Source organism: Sceloporus occidentalis, unplaced genomic scaffold, assembly GCF_023333645.1.
Source record: "Sceloporus occidentalis isolate IW3139 unplaced genomic scaffold, rSceOcc1.0.p SCAF_11, whole genome shotgun sequence".
Classification (NCBI taxonomy): Eukaryota; Metazoa; Chordata; class Lepidosauria; order Squamata; family Phrynosomatidae; genus Sceloporus; species Sceloporus occidentalis.
Window position 1 is genome coordinate 16,378,984 of NW_028316991.1, and position 23,744 is coordinate 16,402,727.

A 23,744-nucleotide genomic window follows, 5' to 3' on the forward strand; every position below is an offset into this window, starting at 1 on the left:
AAAATGTATTTATAGAACTGACTACTTTCAAAGGGTCACAAATAAAATAACATAGATACCTCTATGAGTAACACCTGCAAGCTCTTTAGTTCTTTCTATCTGTACAGAATTTCTTGGCCGTCTTCGAGAACTTTGTGTTTGTGTTGTTGGAGAAGACTCCAGGTCCTTGGATGTGCTTGGTTCCAAGACGTGTTCTACAGCTTTCACAGAGAACTCTTCAGAAATGCTTGTGTTGGGGGTAGCAGTTAAACAGGATGCAGTAATATCAGCAGAAGTGACTGAAAGTGTTACAGCACGAGGAGTAGCTTCAATATGCTCCTCCAACTCACCGGTGGAAGTAGCTTTGGTCAAAGTGGAACCTGTGGGACACATAGTGGCACTGGATGCTAACTTTTTTCTTTTGAATTTTTGCATTTTCCTGTTCAGTTTACTAAAAAAAGACTTTTCAAAGTATATTTAAATGAAGATAAATGGTATGCAGACAAAAAGACAACTTTATCCATTACAATGCTGATCAAGTGAAAAATCTCTGAAGACATTCTATTTAAATCACCGATAATTGCATATTTGACTAGGGAACCTGTCAGGCATGATCCATAAGCTTGTCTGTATTATACATGTACCTGTATAATTTTAGGTCATTACTGGTAGAAAAAGGTTAAGTATTTTCATTTCAACCAACACATCCTAAAAAGTGGTATTCTGAAATTCTGCATTGCTGTCAGCCTCTAAAAGATAATATTTGATATGAGTATATGATACCTGTGTTTCACTCTGCAGAACATTGAACCATCTGTTGTGGTAAGTGCTCTTTTTGGTTTTGGAAGAATGCATATTAAAGTTCTCACATTCTTCTTAAGAGGGACGTGTCAGGGACAGTAAACAGCCCAATTAATTGTTTACAATGGAGATATACAATGGATGGTCAAATTCTATGGGGTAGAATCTAGACAACAACCTAGACAACTTTCTACAATTAAAACTAATGGAAATACGTACATGCACCTAATTGATTCAATGAGGTCCATACAAAATTAGCTCCTGTTAAATTTAGTTAAATTTTCTAGATGGAAAACATTTCTAGATGGAAACCACATTTTAGTCTCAAATATGAATGACATCCAGGCAATTATTAATATATTAATTATACTAAAAATAATATGAATAATTGTTAATTGCTCGATCACTTTGATCTATATTGGTGGTCTAGAGGTTTGCTTTGATCTGATTTGATAAGCGGTACATCTTAATTCCACATAGCATTTGTTGTGAGAAGGTAACGAGTAAAATTAGCTTGTACTTGGGGTTAAGCAGTAAGCACATGCTCCTTGACTGTGTGCGTTTGGAGTAGAAATTATGGCTACTATAATGTAGTGCTTGTTCATTTTTCCTGTAGCAGTCAAAAAACTAGACATGCCATTGAATAGGGTCCTCATTCAGTAAAAAGAAATGAGACAAAAACGGACATATGATGGCTAAGATTCATTAACAGCGATAAAATGTATCACTGTATTCTTAACGCATTTTTTGTTCATTGCAATCTACACTATTATCTGTAATTGATTTACCTCCACCATCGAATCCAACGCATTGTGCAGTCTACATTGCAATATGACTAGCACATATTATGACATCAAATAAAAACCAAATGCCAAACCTATTCACTCAATTCCTGTTTCCAAGAATTCTCAAATATATTTCTTTTGTTAGGGTTGCCATAGATACTACATGTAAAAATTAGAATGCGTTTGACTTTTAAAACTCTCCAAACAAATTATCTTTGCATTACTACCTACAGTATATAAGAATATTGGTATTTTATGAGATTTATAAAGCACATATGAAAACTATACATAATTTTGTCATACTCTAAGGTAACAGATACTAATGATCAGTATCACAGGCAGAACAACGCACATATGTCTCTTCGGCTGTCTCAGTTAATGAGGCGTATTTTCCTCATTTAGCCATTGATGCCTTGTAACTTTCATGTCCAGATCTTTGTCAGCAATGTAAACCTGCATATAAGTTAATCATTATGGTATTTGCAACCATTCTATCTGGTCAATCTCAGGTGCTAAATACAGTTTATTTGCATTTAGGATATAAATGGAAAATAAGCTTGTAATTATCTCCTGCATTGACCTAGGACTAAGCCAGGATCAGTATTTATTAAGGACATGCAGAAGAAGGAAATTAAAGAGGACTGAGCCAATTTGGCCGAATTGCATATTGTTATTGGTTTGGTTTAGGAGATCTGTGACCTCGCTTTTAACCAGCAAATTGAACAGTGGCGGTAAAAGAAGCATGAATGTCCAACAGGACTAGTCAGCCTAAGTTAGAATAGTTACACTGCTTGTAGGTATACCTGGGAACTCTCTGGATCTCACCCTAAAGCACTGCTTCTGTGGGTCTCCAGGTGAGTTTCTACTTACTCCTCACCCACTTGTATGAGCATCTAGCCCCATCTCAGTGGCATCATTTGGGGGTTAGACAGGTACGCACAGAGCCGAGTGACACAATCAGTGGTGGTGATACCCAGGCCTGGCCTTAGGGATGCGAGACCTGTGCGATCAGACTGAACTGCAGCCGCTGTAGGGACACAGCTGGTTGGGGAGATCAACCAAAAACTGACCCAAAATAAAGGGAGCACAAGGTCTGTTCCATTTCATTGCTTCCTTGCGATGAGTACCATCTATAGATGCTGAAGCCGCGCCAACAGGCAATGGAGCACAGAGACAAAGGTATGTATGACCTTGCTTTCCGACAACAGGTATTGAAAAAGGTAAGAGATGGGGAGAAAGGAGAAAGATCATATAGAATGGATCACAAGAAAATGCAGAGATAACGAGAACGATATAGGGGAGAGATAATGAGGAGGAGAGAGAAAGGGGAGAGAAAGTGAGAAGGGGAAGATGAGAAAGAAGCGAGATTGAGAAAAAGGCAAGAGGTAGTAAGAAGAAGGGGTAATGTGAAAAAAGAAGAGAGATGGGGAAAAGATAAATAAAAAGGGAAGATGTATGGAGTAAAATAAATAAAGTAATGAGGATTAATGATAATGAGAAGGAATGAGAAAGAAAAGAGGTAAAGAGAAAGGGGAGAGATCAGATAAAAGGAGATGGTGAAAGTGGGAGAGGTAATGAGAAAAGAGGGAATGGAGAGAAAGTGGAGAGATAGGGAGAAAAAGGAGAGAAAGTGAAAGAGGAGGAGGAGATATCAAGATAAAAGGGAGAGATGAGATAAAGAAAAATGGGAGAGATAAGAGAAAGGGGAGATGTAGGGAGTAAAGAGATATAAAGTAAAACAGGATGAGAGATAAAGTAAACTGGGAGAGATGTGATATAGAAAAAGGAGGGAAAAAGAGAAAAGGGAGTGGTGGGTAGTTGAGACTTCAGGCCCAGTAATGCATCCTCAAACCCCTTTTATCAGAACCTTACTAACCCTTTATGTTGGTTCCCACCACCTCCAAAAGTGTTCTCACATACTGCTGAGCCTCTGTGGAGGAAGTCATGTTTATGGAACAACTTTTGTACACAAAAAAATTAATGCTATATTCCTTTACTTCAGTTCTCCACCTTTCCAACCATTTCCCAGTCCAGCATCCACGATTTCACTCATCCTACCCCTTCTCTGGAATTCCCTTCCTTGTTCTATTAGACTTTCTCCCTCATCCGCAACGTTCAAAAGCTGCCTGAAAACCCACCTTTTTCAAGAAGTGTACAACCTTTCCTCATAACACTCTCAGCTAGCATCCTGTCTAAGCCATCTGAACTATCAACAACCTCAACAGCTCATCCTGACTTGACTAACTCATCCCCATCCATGCAGTGCTTTCTTATTGTTTTGCTTCTCCCTCAACCGACTAGACTGTAAGCTTGCAAGAGCAGGGCCCTCTTCTCCTTTTGTACAATTTTTTTTATAATGTGTGATTTTAAATTTATTCTACCGACTCTGATTGTTAGGCTCTACAGAATCTGGTGGTGCTACTGCCAGCTAGTGGTACCTTGAACATCTGTTTTCCCCTTTTTAGCCTCTGCACAAGACTTTGCTGAAAACCTTAAAAATAAAATAACATCAATATTAATAAAGACTCTGACACAACCTTTGCCAAACTTTGTAATATTCTCCTCATCACTAAAGCCAAAGGTCACTTCTTCTTACTTATCTTCTGCAGCCTTTGACACTGTTGACCACCCCCTTCTCCTGCAAACCCTTAATTTGTGTGGCATCCATGGCATGGATCTTTTCTTGCTCAAAACCTCTCTGACCATAACTTTAGGGACTCCTTCTCTGGCATTTGTTCCTCTCCCCTACTGAGCTCTATTGGTGTGCCTTAGAGGCCAGTTCTGGACCCTCATGCCAGTTCAAAATAGTTTACAATGGGCCCTTCCGACCTGGACTAGTCCTTTCTAACCAATTTTCAACCAGTAGGAGGAGACAGAGGCCCGTACACCCTGTAGCTACGCCAGTGATGTTTTGTGGACACAGTGGTAATGAAGCCCACAGGGGCCAGAATGGACTAGAGTGGGCCCTGACAGAGTGCTGAGCAGGGCTGGGCTAAGGCAGGAATTGTGGAATTTAGGGGAGGAGTTTTGGTAGGAGGATATTTAAGTTTGGTGATCACAGGGGTAAGGAGGCATGTTAGTTTAACCTTGCCTGGTGTTGTTTGTCCCATCCTCCCTCCCCTTATGTGGTTGAGTTGGTGGAGTGGTGTTGTTGCATTAGTCCCAGTCATGGGCGGTGGCTTGCCAGGTATCCAAGGGGTTAATGTGGTGGTATGATCATTGGTAGTCATAAACGGTGGGAGGTTCCTTGCAAGGAGTGGTGCTCGGAACCTCAGGTCCGGGTTGGGACACCCGGGTATGTCCCCTCCCAAAATTGGTGTGTGGTATGGTACCTGGATAACTTGGCAAGCTAGGTTGGTTTTGGTTACGTCATTGTCTCTGTTAACGCATTTATGTTTATTATTTCAGGTTTAACAGGACAATGACTGTTAAATAAAACGGCTGTGGCCTTTTCAAACCCATATTGTGTGATGGTGTTTTATTTAATTGAGAAACTGAGCTGAGCCTGGCCCGTGAGTCGAAGCTACATCTCTCAGTGTATATATTAAATTGTAAAGAAAATGAATGAGTGTGACAATACAGTTTTGACTATGTTAATCTATATGCAAGCATAATTAATGACATATGTGGTCTACAAGGTTTTCATATATAAAACTATCTTTTTAAATATTAGTTTATGAAAAATATACTTTTGAAGTTTGAAATGTTTTCTCTTTCTTTTTGCTGTTTCTTCCTTACAGTGTTCTGATGACAAAAGGTTATCTTGCTGTATAGCTGTATAAATTAGCACAGCGGGCAGCTGAGTGGTAAAGTTAGACACAATTCAGGCCACCAGCTGGATTTTCTCCTTCTGATTTGATTGGAAATTGGCAAAAAAAGGTATGCCAGTGCAGGGGATCTGGTTTACTTAACTGCACATTTTTATGATAAGGCATAGGAAAAGAATACAATTTTCTAAATCTTGGAGTTAGCTGTATTTTCGAAGCTTCATGGTACAAAGCATTTTCTCTAATATTGAAACATAAGGACATAGCAATATATAAAAAAGCAACATAATTATAACTAGCTAGTCATTTGAAGAATTATATATTGAGATATAGTTAATTATCTATAAACCCCTATAATCACACAAAGAATACGATTGAAAAGAATGATTAAAATAACAGTTAAACAAAACAAAAACATTAGAGGTAAGAGCCCATCAAGACATACATCTTGTAGTTTTGAACCCAAAGTCTTCCTCTATGTGCAGTCACAGCTCTGACTCACATCTTACTGTATCATAAATCATTTGTCTCAATACTCTAAGGCTTATTCACTAAAGAGATCATTGTCAGGAAAGTTTGGAGGAGAGCTGTGGTTTCAACTTCTTTACTTCACTATTCATGATGAAGGGCCAACCCCATTTAGCTTCTGCTACAGGAAAGGGCTTGGCTGGCCCTGTATAATATATAATAGTTAAATATGTGATCTTACATTGGATATACATTATACAAGGCCAGCTCAGGCCATCTTGCTGGAGAAACCTGGCAGTGTTCGACCACAACTCTCCGGCAATGTCCGGCCAAGTATCCCTTTAGTGAATAAACTTCTCTGTATCTGACCATTTGTGGTTACTTGTTAACTTTTTATCATGCTGATAATACACCCTTCAGATTAATTATTATGTCATCTGTCCATATCCTGGGTATTTTGATATGCTGGCTACTTTAACCCTAGGACTCCTGTACTTGTTCAGATGTTGCTCGGTAATTTAATCCCACTTCCCAGCTATTTTCAACTTTTCTATTACCTTATTAACTGATCTAAACTACTTTCTTCCATCAGCTCATCTCCTGTTACTTGCTGGGTCAATTACATTAACCCAGAGGCTGAATCCACAAAAAAATAGTGCTTGTTTAGCAGCACGTTTCCTAGTTTACTCCAAAAGATGACTCTGAAATGATCTAAAAGTAATAGTAAAAAAACAAACAAAAAAACTATGTTTATTTACAAAGACAGCAAAAAGTTGACAATCAGGTTACTTGGCAATTTTAAATGAGTTATTTGGATCAGATGCCATGGTTTTTTGTTAATGATACGAAAAGAGAGGAATGTCAGGAGGAACATCTAGACCAATTAAAAATCCAAAAAATAGGATATATCGGCTCATATTTATTAACTGAGATAAAAATTCAGGCCATCAAGCTGAGACCATGAAAGAGGTACTGAAAGTAACAACCCCTGTCGTGGAAATCCTCTATTCAGTATTTGTTATACTTAAAGTAATGTGGATTTATTAATGTTTCCATGGCATTTAGACTGTAAAGAAGGCATGGAACAATAACATATGTGCATAAATGAAAGGACTAAAAGAATAGTGTTAGTGTCTAAAATAGGATAAGGTGTTCTTTTATATAAGACAACATAAGGGGTTAAAAAAGTACCAGAAGCTGAAAATAAAAATTAAAGTGTTGTACTTTAGCCTGGTAGCCAATCCATTACACATTTATCTACCTGATGCCGAAGTGTGTTTTATTTTTATATAGCTAAACCATGGGAGACGAGTGTAATATACAAAATGCTGGGGATGTTATTACATGTAAATGCTTCCCGTGTGCTCAAAATTTAAGAAAAATGTATGATGAATATAAATTTGTTTAAAACAGTGTTTTCCATTGTTTTATTTTTCAGTTGAGCAACACAGGTCTTGAGACACTAGTGTTTCAGCAAAGAATTGTACAGTACTCAATTTTGATCTTGAAACTGTGCATTTGTAAAGCCCAAAATGAAATAAGGAGGGCTGTAGGTTGCATATAACACGCTGTATCTTTCAAAGAAAAAAAGCATTATAGTCAATAGCACTGTCCAAAGGAGATGCAGAGGACATAGCGTGCGTTCTGTGAAGACAATGTATCATACTTATGCTGCTTGGCAGCTGTGATGTGAAAGAACAGCTTGTAGTCTTTAAGGAATAACAGCTTCAGACAGAGCGGATCCGAATGAAACGGGAAAATAAAAAACTGACCAACTGCAGTATCTGCAGTATCTGTCACATTTTAGATTTATATAATCCAAACCGAATCAATTCACACGTTTTATCGGAAATGTTTAAATTGTCATCCCCCGTCCGACCCTGATGAGTTCCTTTCAATAACATATCCCTTATGTTTAGAATATAATGGTAATCTAACTTTCCAGGCTGGTTTCAAAGTCTGTATGCATTTGAATGTGATATTATATTATATCTGATATTATCTCTTATATTTATATACAACATAGTGTTGTTACTTTTAAGCAATCACATAAAAACTTTAATTATAAGTCTTGTGGTATAAGAGCCACCATGTTGCACTAATGTATTTGTAATAGCAGCCTTATTGAATAATGAAATGCTTTTACACAAACTATCGGGTCTGTTCAAGGGTTAACTGGACAAAACAGTTCACGTGTCCTTGCCTACTAAGACTCAGAAAAAAATTAGCATATTCCCTAAAATGCAAATTAACACGAGGGCATGTGAGCTGCATAAAAATTCCCATGCCCTTGCACAAAACTTGCAAAATGTTAGTAACCAAGTCCCCCTTCCGTCTAGGGATATAATATAAAATAAACCAAAAAAATAAAACAAATTAAATATGGGTTACTAGGAGCCTCTATTAACACTAGAGAGGTGATGATTGCTGCCTTCTTTTTCCCACCCTGTGCATGATAATGCAGGGTTAATAAAAGTACAGTCCCCAACTATATCACCCCAGGATTCAATTCTAGTTTTATTTCAGAAGTGGCAATTACCTTTTACATTAAAAGAAAGGTTAACACCAGAAGGGGGAATTATTATTCAAAAATTTAAATAATTTAGAAAATATAATGAAGTTAGGGAAGTGGTATGGTGAAGCTAATTTTATAAGGAATTGCAGCAATATTTATGCTGTTTTTAAAATCCATAGGAATATATCAGTTAACCCTTTGATTAATATGGCAGGAAGATAAAAAAAAGTTGTCCTATCGTCATAGCTAATTGGCCCACTGGTTGCTAAAAAAGTATAAGAACCCTTTTCAAACTTTCTACTTATATCCCTCTCCAATTTCATTTGAAGAAAATGACCCTAATGCCTACAGCTTAAAAAATAAAATGTAATTAATTAAAAGTAAACCTGTGACCTTTTCTTCTTTCTTTCTGCTTTGTTAGCCATTGATCCAAATAACACAAAACGGTGTAACTAATTTATTGTAGAATGTTTTAAGAGTTTGCTTTGAAATGATATCTGAATGTTTATCCGCATTTTGCTTCCAGCTAACGATGGTTGTTTGTTTAATACGATATCATTCTTTCTATGGCTGTACATGATACATTGCGGTAACACTATTTTTAGTTATACAGACTTAACTATGTTCATAAATTTCATCGACATGACTATTTATTGATGTATTTTTATTCTAATTGGCATCCATGTGCATTTTCATTAATTATTTTAACCACTCTCATCTAAAAGGCCATTTTCAGAAATTTGTAGGATCAAAGATGCCCTCAATATGGTGGAACACAGAGCCAAAGAGGACGAAATAATGAAATCATTTGTTCTGACAATATTTATCTTTGATTTTGAAACTCTCAATGTGTAGATTCAACAGGGAGATGTGATTTTACATGAGTTTCCATCCTGATTGATGTTACCCTGATCCACCTTTTGTTCTTTAATCTTCATTCACTCAGGTTCTATTCTTAGAAGTGTTCTCTTGTTTGACTTGAGTTTTCCTGGAGCCCATTGTTGCTTACTTTCTGTTTGTTAAAGTATATCCTTGGTGCAATACTCATGGTTTTCAGTCAGTCCTTTACTAATTTGTCTTGTTAGTCTTATCTTGGTTTTGCCAGTTGGTTTCTTGAGTTATTTCCATCCTTTTGGGCTATCTACTTATATTTAGAATGTCCAAGACTTCTGCTTGCCCATGACCATTATGCGTATTTTCCTTTGGAAAAATTAGCTGCTGAAGCTATTGGTTACTACCTCTATCAGACAACTTCCATATAGGTTATGGAATTCTACACCTACATGTGAAGTCATCTAGATTATTGGGTCTAACCATGCAGGTGTAGACTTCAATACTACAATTGTGGTTTTCTGTCAAGGAATCATGATGTCATCAAGTTTCATCTTACTTTTCATTGATGTCAGGTTTTTATTTATCAGGTATTATTGTATTATTGTTTTTGAATGCAAGCCTCAATTCACTCTCTTAGGTCTTATTGATCTCCTCAGTCTTTCCAGTTGCCAGAAAGGAATGTCCCATTGCTATAACGGAGCTTTCAGCAGACAACCTGCTTTCCTGGCCATGGACTAGATGACTTTTATACATTCTGGCCACTTTTGTGAGGATGGCATAGTATGTCTTGATACAAGAATATTTTCAAATGACTCTTATTTCATATTCCTCACACACAGATAAAGACCTTTAATCTTATATATTAAATGCCAGAGGTGACTCATACATGACACTGATCACTGAAGTTCATTCAGTAGTTTTACTATATATATATATATATATATATATATATATATACATACATACATACATACATACACACGTATGTATTTAGATACCATGGAAGGTAGTGTTGTGGCTACCGTGCAGGAAAGGTTACAGCGGTAGTCACCTAGCAAGATCAATATTATGCCTATGTCAGTACTCTCAAACACGGCATAGCATCATTTATAACAAATATATTATTTATTAAATATACAATAAAATTGTCTCATGAAAGCGTATGAGACTAGTATACTTGGATAAAGTAAATAACTAAATAATGGTGTCTACACAACACCAAAAAATAATTGTTGTAAAGTCCTACAGAATGTTTTTCTGTTACATTTTTACCTAGGATGGTCAGATTATGTAATTATTTTTAATAAAAGCATGTTTTCGGAAATAAAACCCATTTAAAAGGCATTTTAATCTGTAAGGTTGATTGTGCCCTTAAGAAAGAAATTAGAAAGCAATAATGCTTATCTCAGCCTCCAGAAACTCAAAATTATGCTTTTAATATTTACAGCATGGCACTAATGCATCTATCCATTCCAAACTGTGTGAACACACGCAGTACATTTGTGAGTAGTCATTATCATACCTGGGAAACTTCTATATTAGCTGACCCTGAGACTCTTGAAATATTAACTCTTTAATAGCCCATCATGAAGATTTTATGTAGTTCCTTAACAAATGTGATAAATAAATGGCTCTAATAGTGGTCCTCATGAAAACCTTCTCTTGGCGTTATCTAAAGATACATTTAATTGATCCACCTGCATTTAACCCTTTCAAGACAGGGACGTACCTGGTACTTCCTGGTCACGTGTCATCAGCAGACCGGGACGTACCAGGTACGTCATTGACGATGCACGATCCAGCGCCGCTCTGAACGCTGGGATCACGAGGGGATGGCTGCTACTGACCGTTGGGTGACCCCTGCGATCCATGACAGCTAATCCCCCTCAGCTTCGCTTCTGAAGCAAATCAGGTGTACGGAACTAGGAAATTTAAATGGGTACGCGGTCTTCAAGTCTCAAAGGGGTTAAACAGGGATATCAACCATAACATACTGGCAGCAAAAGCACCATTTGGCAATATTATATATATATATATATATATATATATATATATATATATATAACCACAGCCGTGTAGAATAGGAAGGAGTTAGTTCTAGACTGTGTGACGCTGACAATATGTTCTTTCACTCTGAGATCGAGACAAGAACCCTGAGACTCAGAATCAAACCCTGAGGGTTCCCAGTTATGGTCATTATCAAACATGAAAGAAATCCAACCTAAAATTAGTAAACTTGCCTTTATTTATCCAAAACGTATATGCAAAATGGCTAATTTAAGAATGTGTTGGTAAAAACAGCTACAGAATTATTAATGTTCTGTTTCAGACAAAAAATATTTGAGATAATTTCTCACTTTCCTTTAAAAATATCACATTGGAAAACTGACTCCAAGAAACTGTTGTATTTACAGCTGTTTCATTGACCTGATTTTCCATTTGTAAAGGTTGTGAAGAGCCACAGGGCATAGTTAATTATATAGTCACAATCATTACCAATGATACAAACAATACACACATCAATACAGATACTTGTGCATAATTTGGTTTTTATATAGCTGTAAAGTGCTTAATTTGGTCAAAGTTTCAGAATAGAAAACTAATATATATATAATAATCCATATAAGCAACTATAATTTTGTTCTCTAAGTGATTGTGTTTATTTGTGGGTTATTTCATGTTTTGTTTCTACACATTTTTTATGGCAAAATCAATAATGGAGAAGCATGTGTCTACAATATATGTAGTCAGACTGATTTCACAATTGCTAGAATGTTCAAGCAAATCTCATCATACCTGGGAACATAATAGAGAGGCTACTTGGAGCTCATATTCTTGTTGGGATTTGCTTTACATTATGGCAGAGCTAACCTGCATTTACCAGTGCATGGTGTGAGATATGGCTAGCCTTATCGCAAAAGAGAGAGTGAACGAGAACGAGAGTGTGAGTGGACCTACGAATTTCGGATAAAAATTATTAGCTTTTTGCTTAATTTATGCCTGATTCGTAGCGGCTCTGGCCTCGTTTACGGGGGTTCAAATGAATCACTAAATTGACTAAAATTCTGGAAATTTGAAATCCAGGTGCACAAGTCTAATTTAAATATGTATTAAAATTGATATATATGTTTGTGAGCTCCTCATAGTACTATGTCAATCAATTACTTTACAGCAGTGTTTCCTTTTTCTACAAAATGCAGTTCAATTTAGGTTTTTGAATGTCTGTTTTGTGTTGTTGTGAATGGGTTTGGGGTAATGTAATAGACTGCTCTATTCTCACACTCCATGTGTAGCATGAGCCATGGAATAGTTGGGATGTTAATCGCTCCTGCTATAAAGATTCCTGGGCTACAGCATATCCAGCATAGCTTGGTAAATCAGGAACTCTGGTCCATCTGCCAAACCTCAAGTCTATTGGCCAGCATTGTGTTATGGTTGTTGGTGATTGGTCCCCTGTCCTTCCTCCTTTCCTTTGGTTGATTCCTTGAAGTGCTGACTTGACTGCCAACCCCTGTGGATGGCTAGCTCCTTCCCTGTAGTATTCCTTATGAAATTTCTAGGTATGGGTACATTTCACTCTCTCATCTCGAGAGTAAGGACGCTTTAAAGTATCGGGGAAGCACTGTTATTGTTAACTTTTTTGTATTTATTTTGTATTGCTCTTCAAGTGCTGTTTAATTTTGACACCTAAAATTTTCAAGGTTTTTCCTAAAAAATCTTTCCCTGGCTCCTAAACTTAGAGACAAGTTCTGCTTGTTTAAGTAATAAGGCCTGATATCAATGCAAATCATGTGGTTCTCTACTTCATGTGTATAAATAGTCCATGTTATCTCTTAAGCTCTCTTGATGTTGCCTTCTTTCTGCTTTTATCTCTTCCCCATTTCTCCAATTATCTATCTTAAGAAGCCAAGTGCTGAATAAATGGCATTTCTACGATGAATGACTATACTTTTGTTTATAATGTTGACACAAATAGACCTATTTTATGTTCTAATGCACAATCATAAATTCTGCACATGAGTATCTGTAACAACAGTCTCATAACCTTTCAACATACAATGAACTGAGAGTTCTCAGGGGGATATGTTCTTATCAACATGCAACACTTCACCTTCATGATTCACGGTCAGGAAAGAAATTGCTATAATTTCTTTATTTTTCCCAAAAAAAATCCTTATGGTTGCTAGTAATTTGTAGCATGGTATATTATACTCAATATCCTAGAGGCAATATGACCGACATATTTTTCATACAGTACTGAACCCAAAATAAAAACCCTTTCTGTAGGAAATGTTAATAATTGTCATATAGGCACACTGGCAGCTATTTTACTTCCCTTGGTCTATAAGATTATCACCATACCTATTTTTCAAAACTCACATACATATCACGGATGCCCCTTGGGAACCGAGACAGTTGTGCTCGTTATCAAAATGGAATTGTCGCAACTGTTAGACTTGATTATATGGACTTCCGATGCTATGCAGAGGGGGGTTAAAATAAAAAATAAGATATTTAGCTATTTAATAAATAATAATAAAACTGATAGAAATTAGTTATGAACAGGATCCATAAGAATCACTGATCATAAAAAATGTAATTTTTTAATATTTATGCATTTCTTTTTTGCTGTTCTTTATGATCAACTTTTCAAGGACCATAAGGGAATTTGTCTGGCTATGAAACAAAACATTCACTGAGCATTGACTAAATCTGCAGTGCAAAACATGTTAAGTAGGTCATGTGATGATAAATCTGCTGGAAATTGTTCAATACTTCTTTTACATTCTGGGAAATGGGGACATTTGTCATTTAGACTTGAATCCATGCAGTCAGCACATGGAGTTCCGTCTTTATAAAAGGTGCTTCTTCTTGGCTTATCGCTGTTGCTGATGAAAGAACCTATTTTAATGTCTTGCAAAACAAAATTGCCCATAGGCGCTAATTATTATTATTATTTGTATTGATTGTTTTTGATAGCTCCCTCACAGAATTACTTCTATAAGAGCTGTCAAACACACTGGTTTCTAAGTACAGGCATTTTACTTATCCTTGATGGCCCTCTCAAAGTGGCTCTGGCACTATAAATCGGCAGCCAAGCATTTCCAGCCATTGTTTGCACGCCGCAGCACCCAATCTGCTGCTAGAGAGGTAGATCTGGAGAGTGTGCGACCACTAGCCAGATAGCCAGTTGGAATAACACTTTGAACAAAGTAATGGATGGTACATTTTTGTTACATCTCACGTCATGAAAAGTATGTTCAGCAGTAGAAAACAAACCAAAGCTTGATCTTGAAAGTTCTCCAAGGGGTTTTCAAAAGCTTTGCAATACTAAACATAAGAATTAACTGCATGTTTATTAAGTAAAAGAAACAATATAATAAGTAATAGATATGGTTATAGACTGTCACTAATAAACTATACATAGTAAAATGAGCCTCTCTGATAGATTCCAGTCTCCAAAACAAGGTGGCTTTAAGACCAGGAGAAACCTAATGATGCAATTTGTGCAGTAAATTGTTCGAGCCCTAAAATGCTGGCTACTTCAGTTTAATTCCAATGATACTCAGTGTTTTGAAAAGATAATTCAAAGACAGCAGGGAAGTTTGTATACTAATGACATTGAGGTTTATTACACTAAATATTTTCTGTTATTTTACTTGTGAAAGTTTTCCAATTAAATGAAGTTTCTCATCTACCATGACTGTAATTGCGGCCAAAACCACAAACTTAATTGTTTATGTATAATATAGTATACTGGTTTAAATATTGGATTGTAATATGTTGCCCCAAATATTAATTTGGTATTTTGGGTTTCTAGCTATAACAAAAAATTATTATTAATACTCGATTTTTTGTCTTTTTTAAAAAATATATTGAGTAGATGTGTTATATACCCATTTTTCATTTTGGTAGGTCCATATACTGGAACAATAGATGTAAGTCCCAGTAAATATGTACAGAATACTGAGTTAGATTAGGTCACATGTCAAAGTAAAAGGCATAAATGACCAGTTAGTAAGATATAATCAAACTATCAAAGAATATGAGTAAAAAAAAATAAAAAAAAAAGCAAAAGGTTACTCGGCTTCATTGTGAGAACCTCCAAACTACCTAACCATTCAAAACATACACATATATAGTGTAAAAGCCATTTATAAGGACATTCCAGGAATAGTTTTTCAGATTTTAATTTTTAATAACGAGGGGTAGAAGGGGCAAATGAGTTGGGGAGACAAGGCTAGCTGTGCACAGAAGTAGGACTAGCAACCAATAAGCATGAGAGGGAATAAGAGAAATAAAGCCAGGGTAAAAATGGGCAAAGTTAAATGATTTGATGCCCACAGCATTTGGGGAAAATCCAAAGTGCACCCAGGTATGGTAACAACACAATCATACATGGAAACTATCTGGGGTTTGCCCAGAGCCTCCAGGTAAAGCACCTCTTTTTTGGCTCTAGGGTCACGGCACACCAACTTCTCACCCATTTCACCTCCTAAACCAATACAAATTAAAGGAGTTTGGGGCTAGCACCAACATATGACAATAGTTCCTGGCACTTATGGCAATAAGCATGCCCTTTATGCAAGCTGGAGGGCAGTGGTGAGTTGGCATGGTACGGAGGGGCAGGAGAACCACTCTATTGAAAAACATTTGGGAGACTACTTGAAGCATTTATAATTTTACAGAATCCATCTCATGCTCATAGGTTTTCTATGCATTAACATTTTGTGTCTATGTTTTTGGTTTTTTTTAAAAAAAAAGTATTAAAAAGTCTGGAGGGTATGAGACGTAGGCACTTAAGAGTTCTCAGATTATTGGAACAAATATTTCTATATTTTTTGTGCTAATATTATCCTAATAGTACAAAGTTTGTACAGTATGTCTCCCAAATTATTATTTATAATGATCCTTATCTTCAGGTCAAATACGTTAGACGAAATGCAATACACTTTTTCTGCATTGTTTATTCAATCATGAGAAATGTCACCGAACACACACACAAAAAAATAATGAGATAAAAAATATGGTAGAAATAAGTAGTGAAAATAATATAGTTTTATTAGTTATTTGGCAAAATATTCCTTAATAAAATTTTACACAGCTCTAATTGGTCACATCAGTAAATATTTAGTCTAAATACAGTAACATTTTCATTGGCTGTATTGTTGCACATTCTATTATATAAAACTTATTTTTTTCCATTTTTGTTTAGTATTCAATTAATGCATACAAAACAACAAGACACCTACTCTAACAGAATGTGAAATGAGGAAACGGATATACAGACACAAAAATATTGCATGTAATTATTTTAATTTCTGAATTGTAGGATGGAACAAATTCCAATAATCTTTTCTTTTTAATGTTTTTTTTTTTATTATTATTATTCTTGACATTATTATTTGCTTCATTTCCACTAAAGCACTTTTCCTAACAATAGATCCAGCGGAGAGCTGGCAAAAAGGTAGAGGCCAAAGAGTAAAAAAACAATTATTTAATTTATAATAATGATAATCATAATAATACACAATGCGTTATATAATACAATAATAACATTAAATATCATACCATTAATATAAAATAATTACTAGACCACCGATGGATGTTTTTCTTTAAAGAACTGATTGATACACAAAGATAATGTCTGATTATATTTCTTAGTTTTTTTTGTAGTATATGCACATTTATTTTAATAATCCTATTTTTTTGTATATATAGTACACAAGAATATTTTGGTTATTGTTTTGTTTTGTAGATTTTATGTTTGAGAAAAACAGTATTTATTTTAATGACTCTAAAGTTGATCACAGCCAGAAAAATAAATTGGTAAATGTGTATTTTAGGAAGAATGTTAACGTTTCAAAAGTATTGCACTCCTAATAACAAAAAGATAGGGGACAAATGATTATCATTTTAAAACTTATTATTATTGAAATATTTTCTCCCAACAATGCTATTTACCTTCAGTAATATTAGTTTGAATGGCTATTTACTTATATCCATCTACAGTATCTATCTACAGTATCTACCTATCTATCAAAGGTGGATGAGAAAAATCATAATTTTAATTGCCATTGTTACTGTATGTCTTAAAAGAAGGAGCTACTGCCGTAGAGAGAGGCATTTTAAATATTGTCAGATAAGGTATGGGTCATGCTCTCACTCCTCTCGCTGAGCTTGGCCAAACCAGTCTGTATCCCTTAACAGATAGATCGGTAGATACATTAGGGGGGTCATAATGTCTAATGTGTATCCTCTTAACTTTAAGTAGCTTAGTTTTGTTCATCAGGATGAAGCAGTGCTCTTAGTTAATACAAAGAATGGAGAAAGCGATTATGTGCACAGCAAAGATTGCCGTAACTACTCAGTAATAATTGTTGTGTTTCAAAATTCTTTCTTAGCCAACATGAAAAGAATAAACCATGTAAATGGGTCCTTATAGAGATCGTTTTTATTAATTAGAACTTAATTATATATTTTAAGATGCAAGTGTATGTGAGCTATTATTATATTTTAACATGTAGGAAAATATAGTCCACTAAAAGATGTAATTAATTTGGTAATTGGATAAACAAATATTTGTGCACCATCTAAACCAATGAAACAAATATATTAGCTTTAAATAAAAATAACAAAATAAAGCTGTTCTGCTGGCTCAAAAGCATGAACTACAACCCACAACATATTGGAAAGATATGAAATCACATTATATTCAATGTTAGTATGTTGAAGAGCAATCCACATGAACAATGGCTTTTGAAAGACAGCAACCAATAAGTAAGAAATGATAAAAATATAAACCGTTTTTAAGGTTTGTTGTTTTTTATATATTCTTATTATAATCTCTTTATGTATCACGATCATCATAAAAAAAAAAAAAAAAAAAAAAAGAAGAAAAGTAAAATATATTAGTTTTAAATTCTTATGTCATTGGTAAAACCGCCTTCTTGGGAATGACTAAATGGAATGAATATATAGCAATTATTTCTTTTCTGATTGCTTGCGACAGATTTTTTTTGCAGCCTAAAAAGTGTCAGTAAAATATATAGAAATCATATTGAAATGTCTTTGCAAACTAGCGATGATAATTGTCTGATTTTGGTAATTAACAGTAGAACGTACAATGCTCAGAAGAGCCTAGAAAACATTTGCCCAATACACGCCAACGTATTTGTATTTTGGTTAGTACATCCTAATAATACAGAGACATTAAAAGAAAGAGGCATTCCTACATACCTTGATACTGTGCACTGAATCCTCTGTATCGATGGTTATTATCTGTTACAAAATGTAATCTTAGCCAATGCTTGTTGCTTATTATTGGAGGTGGCACATTCATTCCAGATAACCTGAAAAGAAAGAAAATATTCATAATGTATGCTTTGTTGAATAATTAATACATCACAAAAATACATTATTGTACACATAGAACAGCCAATGCTTAAAAAAATTGATTACATTTAGTACTGGATTTTAACCAAATAGACTAGGCATTGAGTGGTTAAAAAGGTAGCCCATTTCACCTAGATCTGCCTACTTACCACATATTACCCTTCCTACGTATGCCTATACAGTCCCTACAATTTCTTAAGGTGTCGGTGATGCTGAGAACACAAAGAATATAAATACTGTTTTGACTACAGATAAAAATATTATGTAATTATATTTCAATCAGAGGGGATGGGTAAATGAAGGCTCCTAAATATAGATACGACATATACCATGCGTGTGAATAAACAGTGATCTAGTTTAGACTATATGCTGAGACGTATTTGTCTGCATCCGATAGATACTAACGTTTTAAAGTATTATTTTTCAATATGTTAAAATATAAACCACATCACAGTGTAACTAATAAGTATGCTATGTTCTAGGATTATCTCCAAAAATAAGACCTACATTAGGGTTCTCCATGGATCAAAAATGTAAATATTTCCACACGTAGCATAAAGAAAAAAGTAAACTGTATGTTCTGCTCATATAATAACAAAGAGACCTTTATTCATTACAACTCTCATAATTTTATGACACATTTTATGTTTGTTTAAAACTCTTTTTTACTGGGATAGCTGCTTTGGTATGAGTAGCAATATTTTTTGATTTATTTCTGTTCAAATGGTGGATAAAAAGATAAAAAGAACAGCTGGAAAATTTCAGAAGGGATAAGTATTTAATAATATTACCTTACTTTTAATTTAATGCTCTAGATTGTAAGCTTAAATTTAGTTAATGTACCGGTTCATCTTAGTCTGTCAATTCTAGATTTGTCATACCCTAGTTTTTAATGCATTTATTGTATGAAGTGCTGTGTAAATTGCTGGCATTATGTACAGTAAATGAAAGATAATATTAATATAATCAATAACTTAACCAAGCTATGCTGATGACTTTTCTCCATTAAAGGCACATTTCATGGTAACATTGCTGTATTTGGGTGACACTCCGTCGGACTGTCCAAATGTCAGCGTGGTCTTTTTTCGCAAATAACACCAGAGGTGTTTGCACTGATAACAAATGTTACGACGCACCAGGAGGTAATTGTAGACTGCGATGTAAGCAACAAGAAGGATACATTCTATTGTGTAATTATACTGGCACATAGGAACGATGGGTAGGTTTTAGATATTTGAAACACATGTTTTACCGTATTTGCTCGATTATAAGACGAGGTTTTTTCCAGAAAAAAACTTCTGAAAAACCGACCTCGTCTTATAATCGAGGTCGTCTTGTAATCAGGCCTCAGATCATCCCCCACGATACCTCACAATTCCATCGGCAGCCGCCGCCGCCGTATCAGCTGCAGCCACCGCCGCCGCTTCTGTATTCGCGGCAGCTGCCGCCGCCGCCGCCGCTTCTGTATTCACGGCAGCCGCCGCCGCTTCTGTATTCGCGGCAGCCGTCGCCGTTTCTGTATTCGCGGGAGCCGCCGACTCCGTATCCGCAGCAGCCGCCGCCTCCGCCTCCGTAGTCCGCGGCAGCAGCCGCCGCCTCCGTAATCCGCGGCTTCAGCATCCTCCGATGCGGCCGAATCGGAAGCTGTGACCATAACAGATGCGCGGGTCACGTGGGTCGCGCTGTTCTCACCTGACCCAGCTTCGTTTTTTACGTTTTGTGCCTATGATTCTATGCAAATCATTCCTACCTGACAGTCTGTGCTCCTGTTCACAATTTGTGAAGAGGAGCATAGACTGTCAGGTAGGAATGATTTGCATAGCTGGTTCAATTAGGGGCACAACCTAGTGAACTACATTTCCCATGATTCCCAGACCCCTTTAAGCGTGACTGAGGAGCATGGGACATGTTGATGGGACATGTTGATGGGACAAGTTGATGGGACATGTTGATGGGACATATAGATCTGCTATTCCCACTGACAGGTGAGAAAGAAAAAAGAAAAAAACACAAAAACAGTGGTTTTGATTTTTTTCCCATTAGGGTCGTCTTATATTCAGGCCTTTTCTTTTTTTCCCCAATAAGATCCAAAATTTGAGGGGTCGTCTTATAATCGGGGTCGTCTTATAATCGAGCAAATACGGTATTTTGGGAAAAAATACCGAAACTAAATGCATTATGACAGCTCAGTTTAACCTTTCTTTGTCATTCAAAAACAATACACTTAACTTAGTAAATCTCTATACAATATTTACTTTATATTATACATGAATTTGTGTTACATTTAAAAAATATTGACAACCATGAGGGCTTCTGTTCTTGAACAAGTTCCACAAAAACAAATCACTGAAACAGCTATTTTTTTAGAAAACATATTTTTAAAATTTTCTAAATCCATGTGATTTTATATTTTTAATGTATACTGGATAAATATATATTGTTATAAATGCTTAAATTATTATCTTGCTTATTTTTTAGTCATTACAGACCTTTATTTCTAGTGACACCGTAAATGTATGGAAACCAGCATATTTAACACAAAGAAAATTCTTCAAAATAATAGTTCTAAGCAATTCTAGACATTAATGCATTTGTACAGATCCTCAGAACATGTACCATGGAAAACTAGTCCTTGAGGGCTGAAAACAGGCCACTGTTTTTTTGTATATATTTTGTTGTATATGTTTTTTGTTGCTCAATTAAACATTGATATTATATACATATACATAACGTATATTGTTTTTTTATGCAAGGATACACATAATCCCTGGCCTGTTTATGGCCCTCAAGGACTGGAATTTTGCAGCCCAGGGCTTTGTACACACTTATATGTATTTGATGTATCTTTAAAGAACAAAAAATATTTGTATTTTTATTTCAGCATTCTTTCCAATGTCTTCTTGTGGGAAAGATTATTTAATGTAACCAACATTCTATTCAGCTTGTGTGATGTCCATATGGGATATTGAGTAGGAAACCGTGTGTATACTATAATATGATTGTTAGAAAGAATAAAGGATCCTATATGAAGATATTAGTATAACATGATCAAATTTACTGTCTACATTACAAAGTTTGGGTCCTACATAGAATAAGAAAACACTCTCATGGGAAAAATGTACTTAAAGTAGAAGAGTTTCATATCAAGAAGCAACAGTAATATTTACAATGAAGTTCCATATCAAATGCCAGGCATGTCAGTGGCAATTCATCAGATACCATCACAGTCAAGGCACTGCAGTCTATGAGCTTTGAAGAATCCCCAGGAGAAGTAAAAATATAGCTATTACTAGCAGAAGAAATGTGAAGCTTGACTGAGGAAAAGATTTTTATAGAAATCATTCGGCTGCATATTTGTGAGCTTAAAAAACTTCACCCGTCTCCATATATCACATAGACGTTGAGATAAAAAAAATAAAAAAAATAAGTGTTTTTTGGGGAAAATGATACTCCACTATAACAGGTTCTTATATGTTTTCTACCTGTCAAAATGTGTTTAATCTCAAGAGCCATCTGCCTATAGCTGTCATATGTCATTAAAAATAAAAGTAGATACAGTAGTTGTTTATTTTACTCTATTAACATATACACTAAATTTTATATTAAATCCTTCAGTTTTTAATCTAGTGTGCACTCCAATTGGGGAGAAGATGTCACTAGAAGCTCTACCATTTTTGAAGAGGTTCACATGAGGTTCTCTGTGAGCAAAATGGCAGAGCTTCCAAGGCATACCCTCTACCTCGATCCTCCAATCAGGGAAGAGGATGTTCCCAGCCACATCCTCTCCCTTGAGCCTTCCATTGGGGTAGAATATCATCGGAAGCTACGCCATTTTTGCGGAGGTTCACCGATAGGTCATGTCCGCGAAGATGCGGGCAAATAAAGAAGATGGAAGAGAGAAGAACAAGAAGATGATGAAAATGCAAGAGACGAAGAGGAGCTGAGAAACACAGAAGCAGAAGCGGTCAGCGGAGAACTAATATATTGCTGTTAGATTAACCCAGATGAAAACACGTTTCCTTCTTAAAGATTTATGTTGTTTACATTAAAATTACTTATTGATAAGCCATTATCTTTAGTTCCATTCTGATGCTTTTTTTCACTTGTTCCCTTAAATAGAGCTAAAATGTAAATTTTTACAGTTGAGTTGCGATTTCCTTTTTCTTGAGTTCACTATACATTATGAAGGTGACCCTGTACACTATCTGGTTAAATATAATCTCTAACACACTACTTCTTGCATGGAAGTTGTCCATTTATATTTGTTTCATGAAAATTACAAGGTAGGCTATCTGGAGCGCTCCCTCTTCTGGGGAGTGACTTTTTTAGGGGAGGGGCTAGCTAAGTGTACAGGAAGGGCTAGACCAAGAGAGACTCTATTGGGAGGGTGCTTAGTAGGGAGTAAGTAGATTATGGGTGGAGAATGGGCAGAGATTAAGGATCAAGATTGGGAAATTATGTTAATGTATAGTCAACTTGGTTAGTTGATGGGTTAACATTTTTTTATGTTAAATCCCAGTTTTTTTAATAAATAGTATAATTTTTATGGAAGGAACATTTTGGGTGGCAGCAATAAAGGTGCTCGTAGTTTTGCTTTTCTATCATATGAATCCAATAAAATTGGAGGATGGGGGGGGGGCACATAACCTCCAGCACATTTGCCTACGTTTTCGGTGACAGGATCAGGGAGAGGACGTCACCAGAAGTGACACCAAGTTGTGTCTGCAGAGATGTGGACAAAGATAGAAGAGAGGAGAGAAGAGATAAAAGATGAAGAAGATGTGAAAGTGGTTGGTAGAGAAGGTAGGAAGACATTTAGAGAGTGTAAGAGAGAAAAGTATGAGTGAACAAATTTTGTTGCTTAATTAAAAATGTAACCAAACTGGATCTGCAGGGAACGTAATTCATTGAAAAGGAATGGGCCAAAAACTAACCGAAACAAATTTGTCCGAATCGTTTTTGGTCCATTTGCACATATCTAGTGTTTACCTCCTCCTATTTATAAATTTGTGCATGCATGTTCCTCTATTGCTAGTCTGTTGTACTTTTTATATTTTATATTTACACCCATATCTATGTGATGGGTGAAAAAAACACTGTTAATGTATAAACTTAAGACACTTAAGCCAATCATTGTCGGAATACAGTATATGCCCTTACGAAAAAATTACTGCAGTTTTTCTGAAGTAATACTGCAGT

At 35.7% G+C, this 23,744-nt stretch overlaps 1 protein-coding gene across 1 annotated transcript in view; it reads right to left on the minus strand.

Annotated features, from left to right (window-relative positions):
* The window catches only part of LOC149305636 (CUB and sushi domain-containing protein 3-like), a 403,051-nt gene that overhangs the window by 257,343 nt on the left and 121,964 nt on the right, over positions 1-23,744 (minus strand). Inside the window, exons 6-8 of the mRNA XM_089477264.1 lie at positions 18,390-18,502; positions 15,261-15,263; positions 60-359 (exon numbers count right to left, since the gene is read on the minus strand). Of these exons, the coding sequence (XP_089333390.1) occupies positions 60-359; positions 15,261-15,263; positions 18,390-18,502 (416 nt within the window). The remainder of the gene's footprint in view (positions 1-59; positions 360-15,260; positions 15,264-18,389; positions 18,503-23,744) is intronic.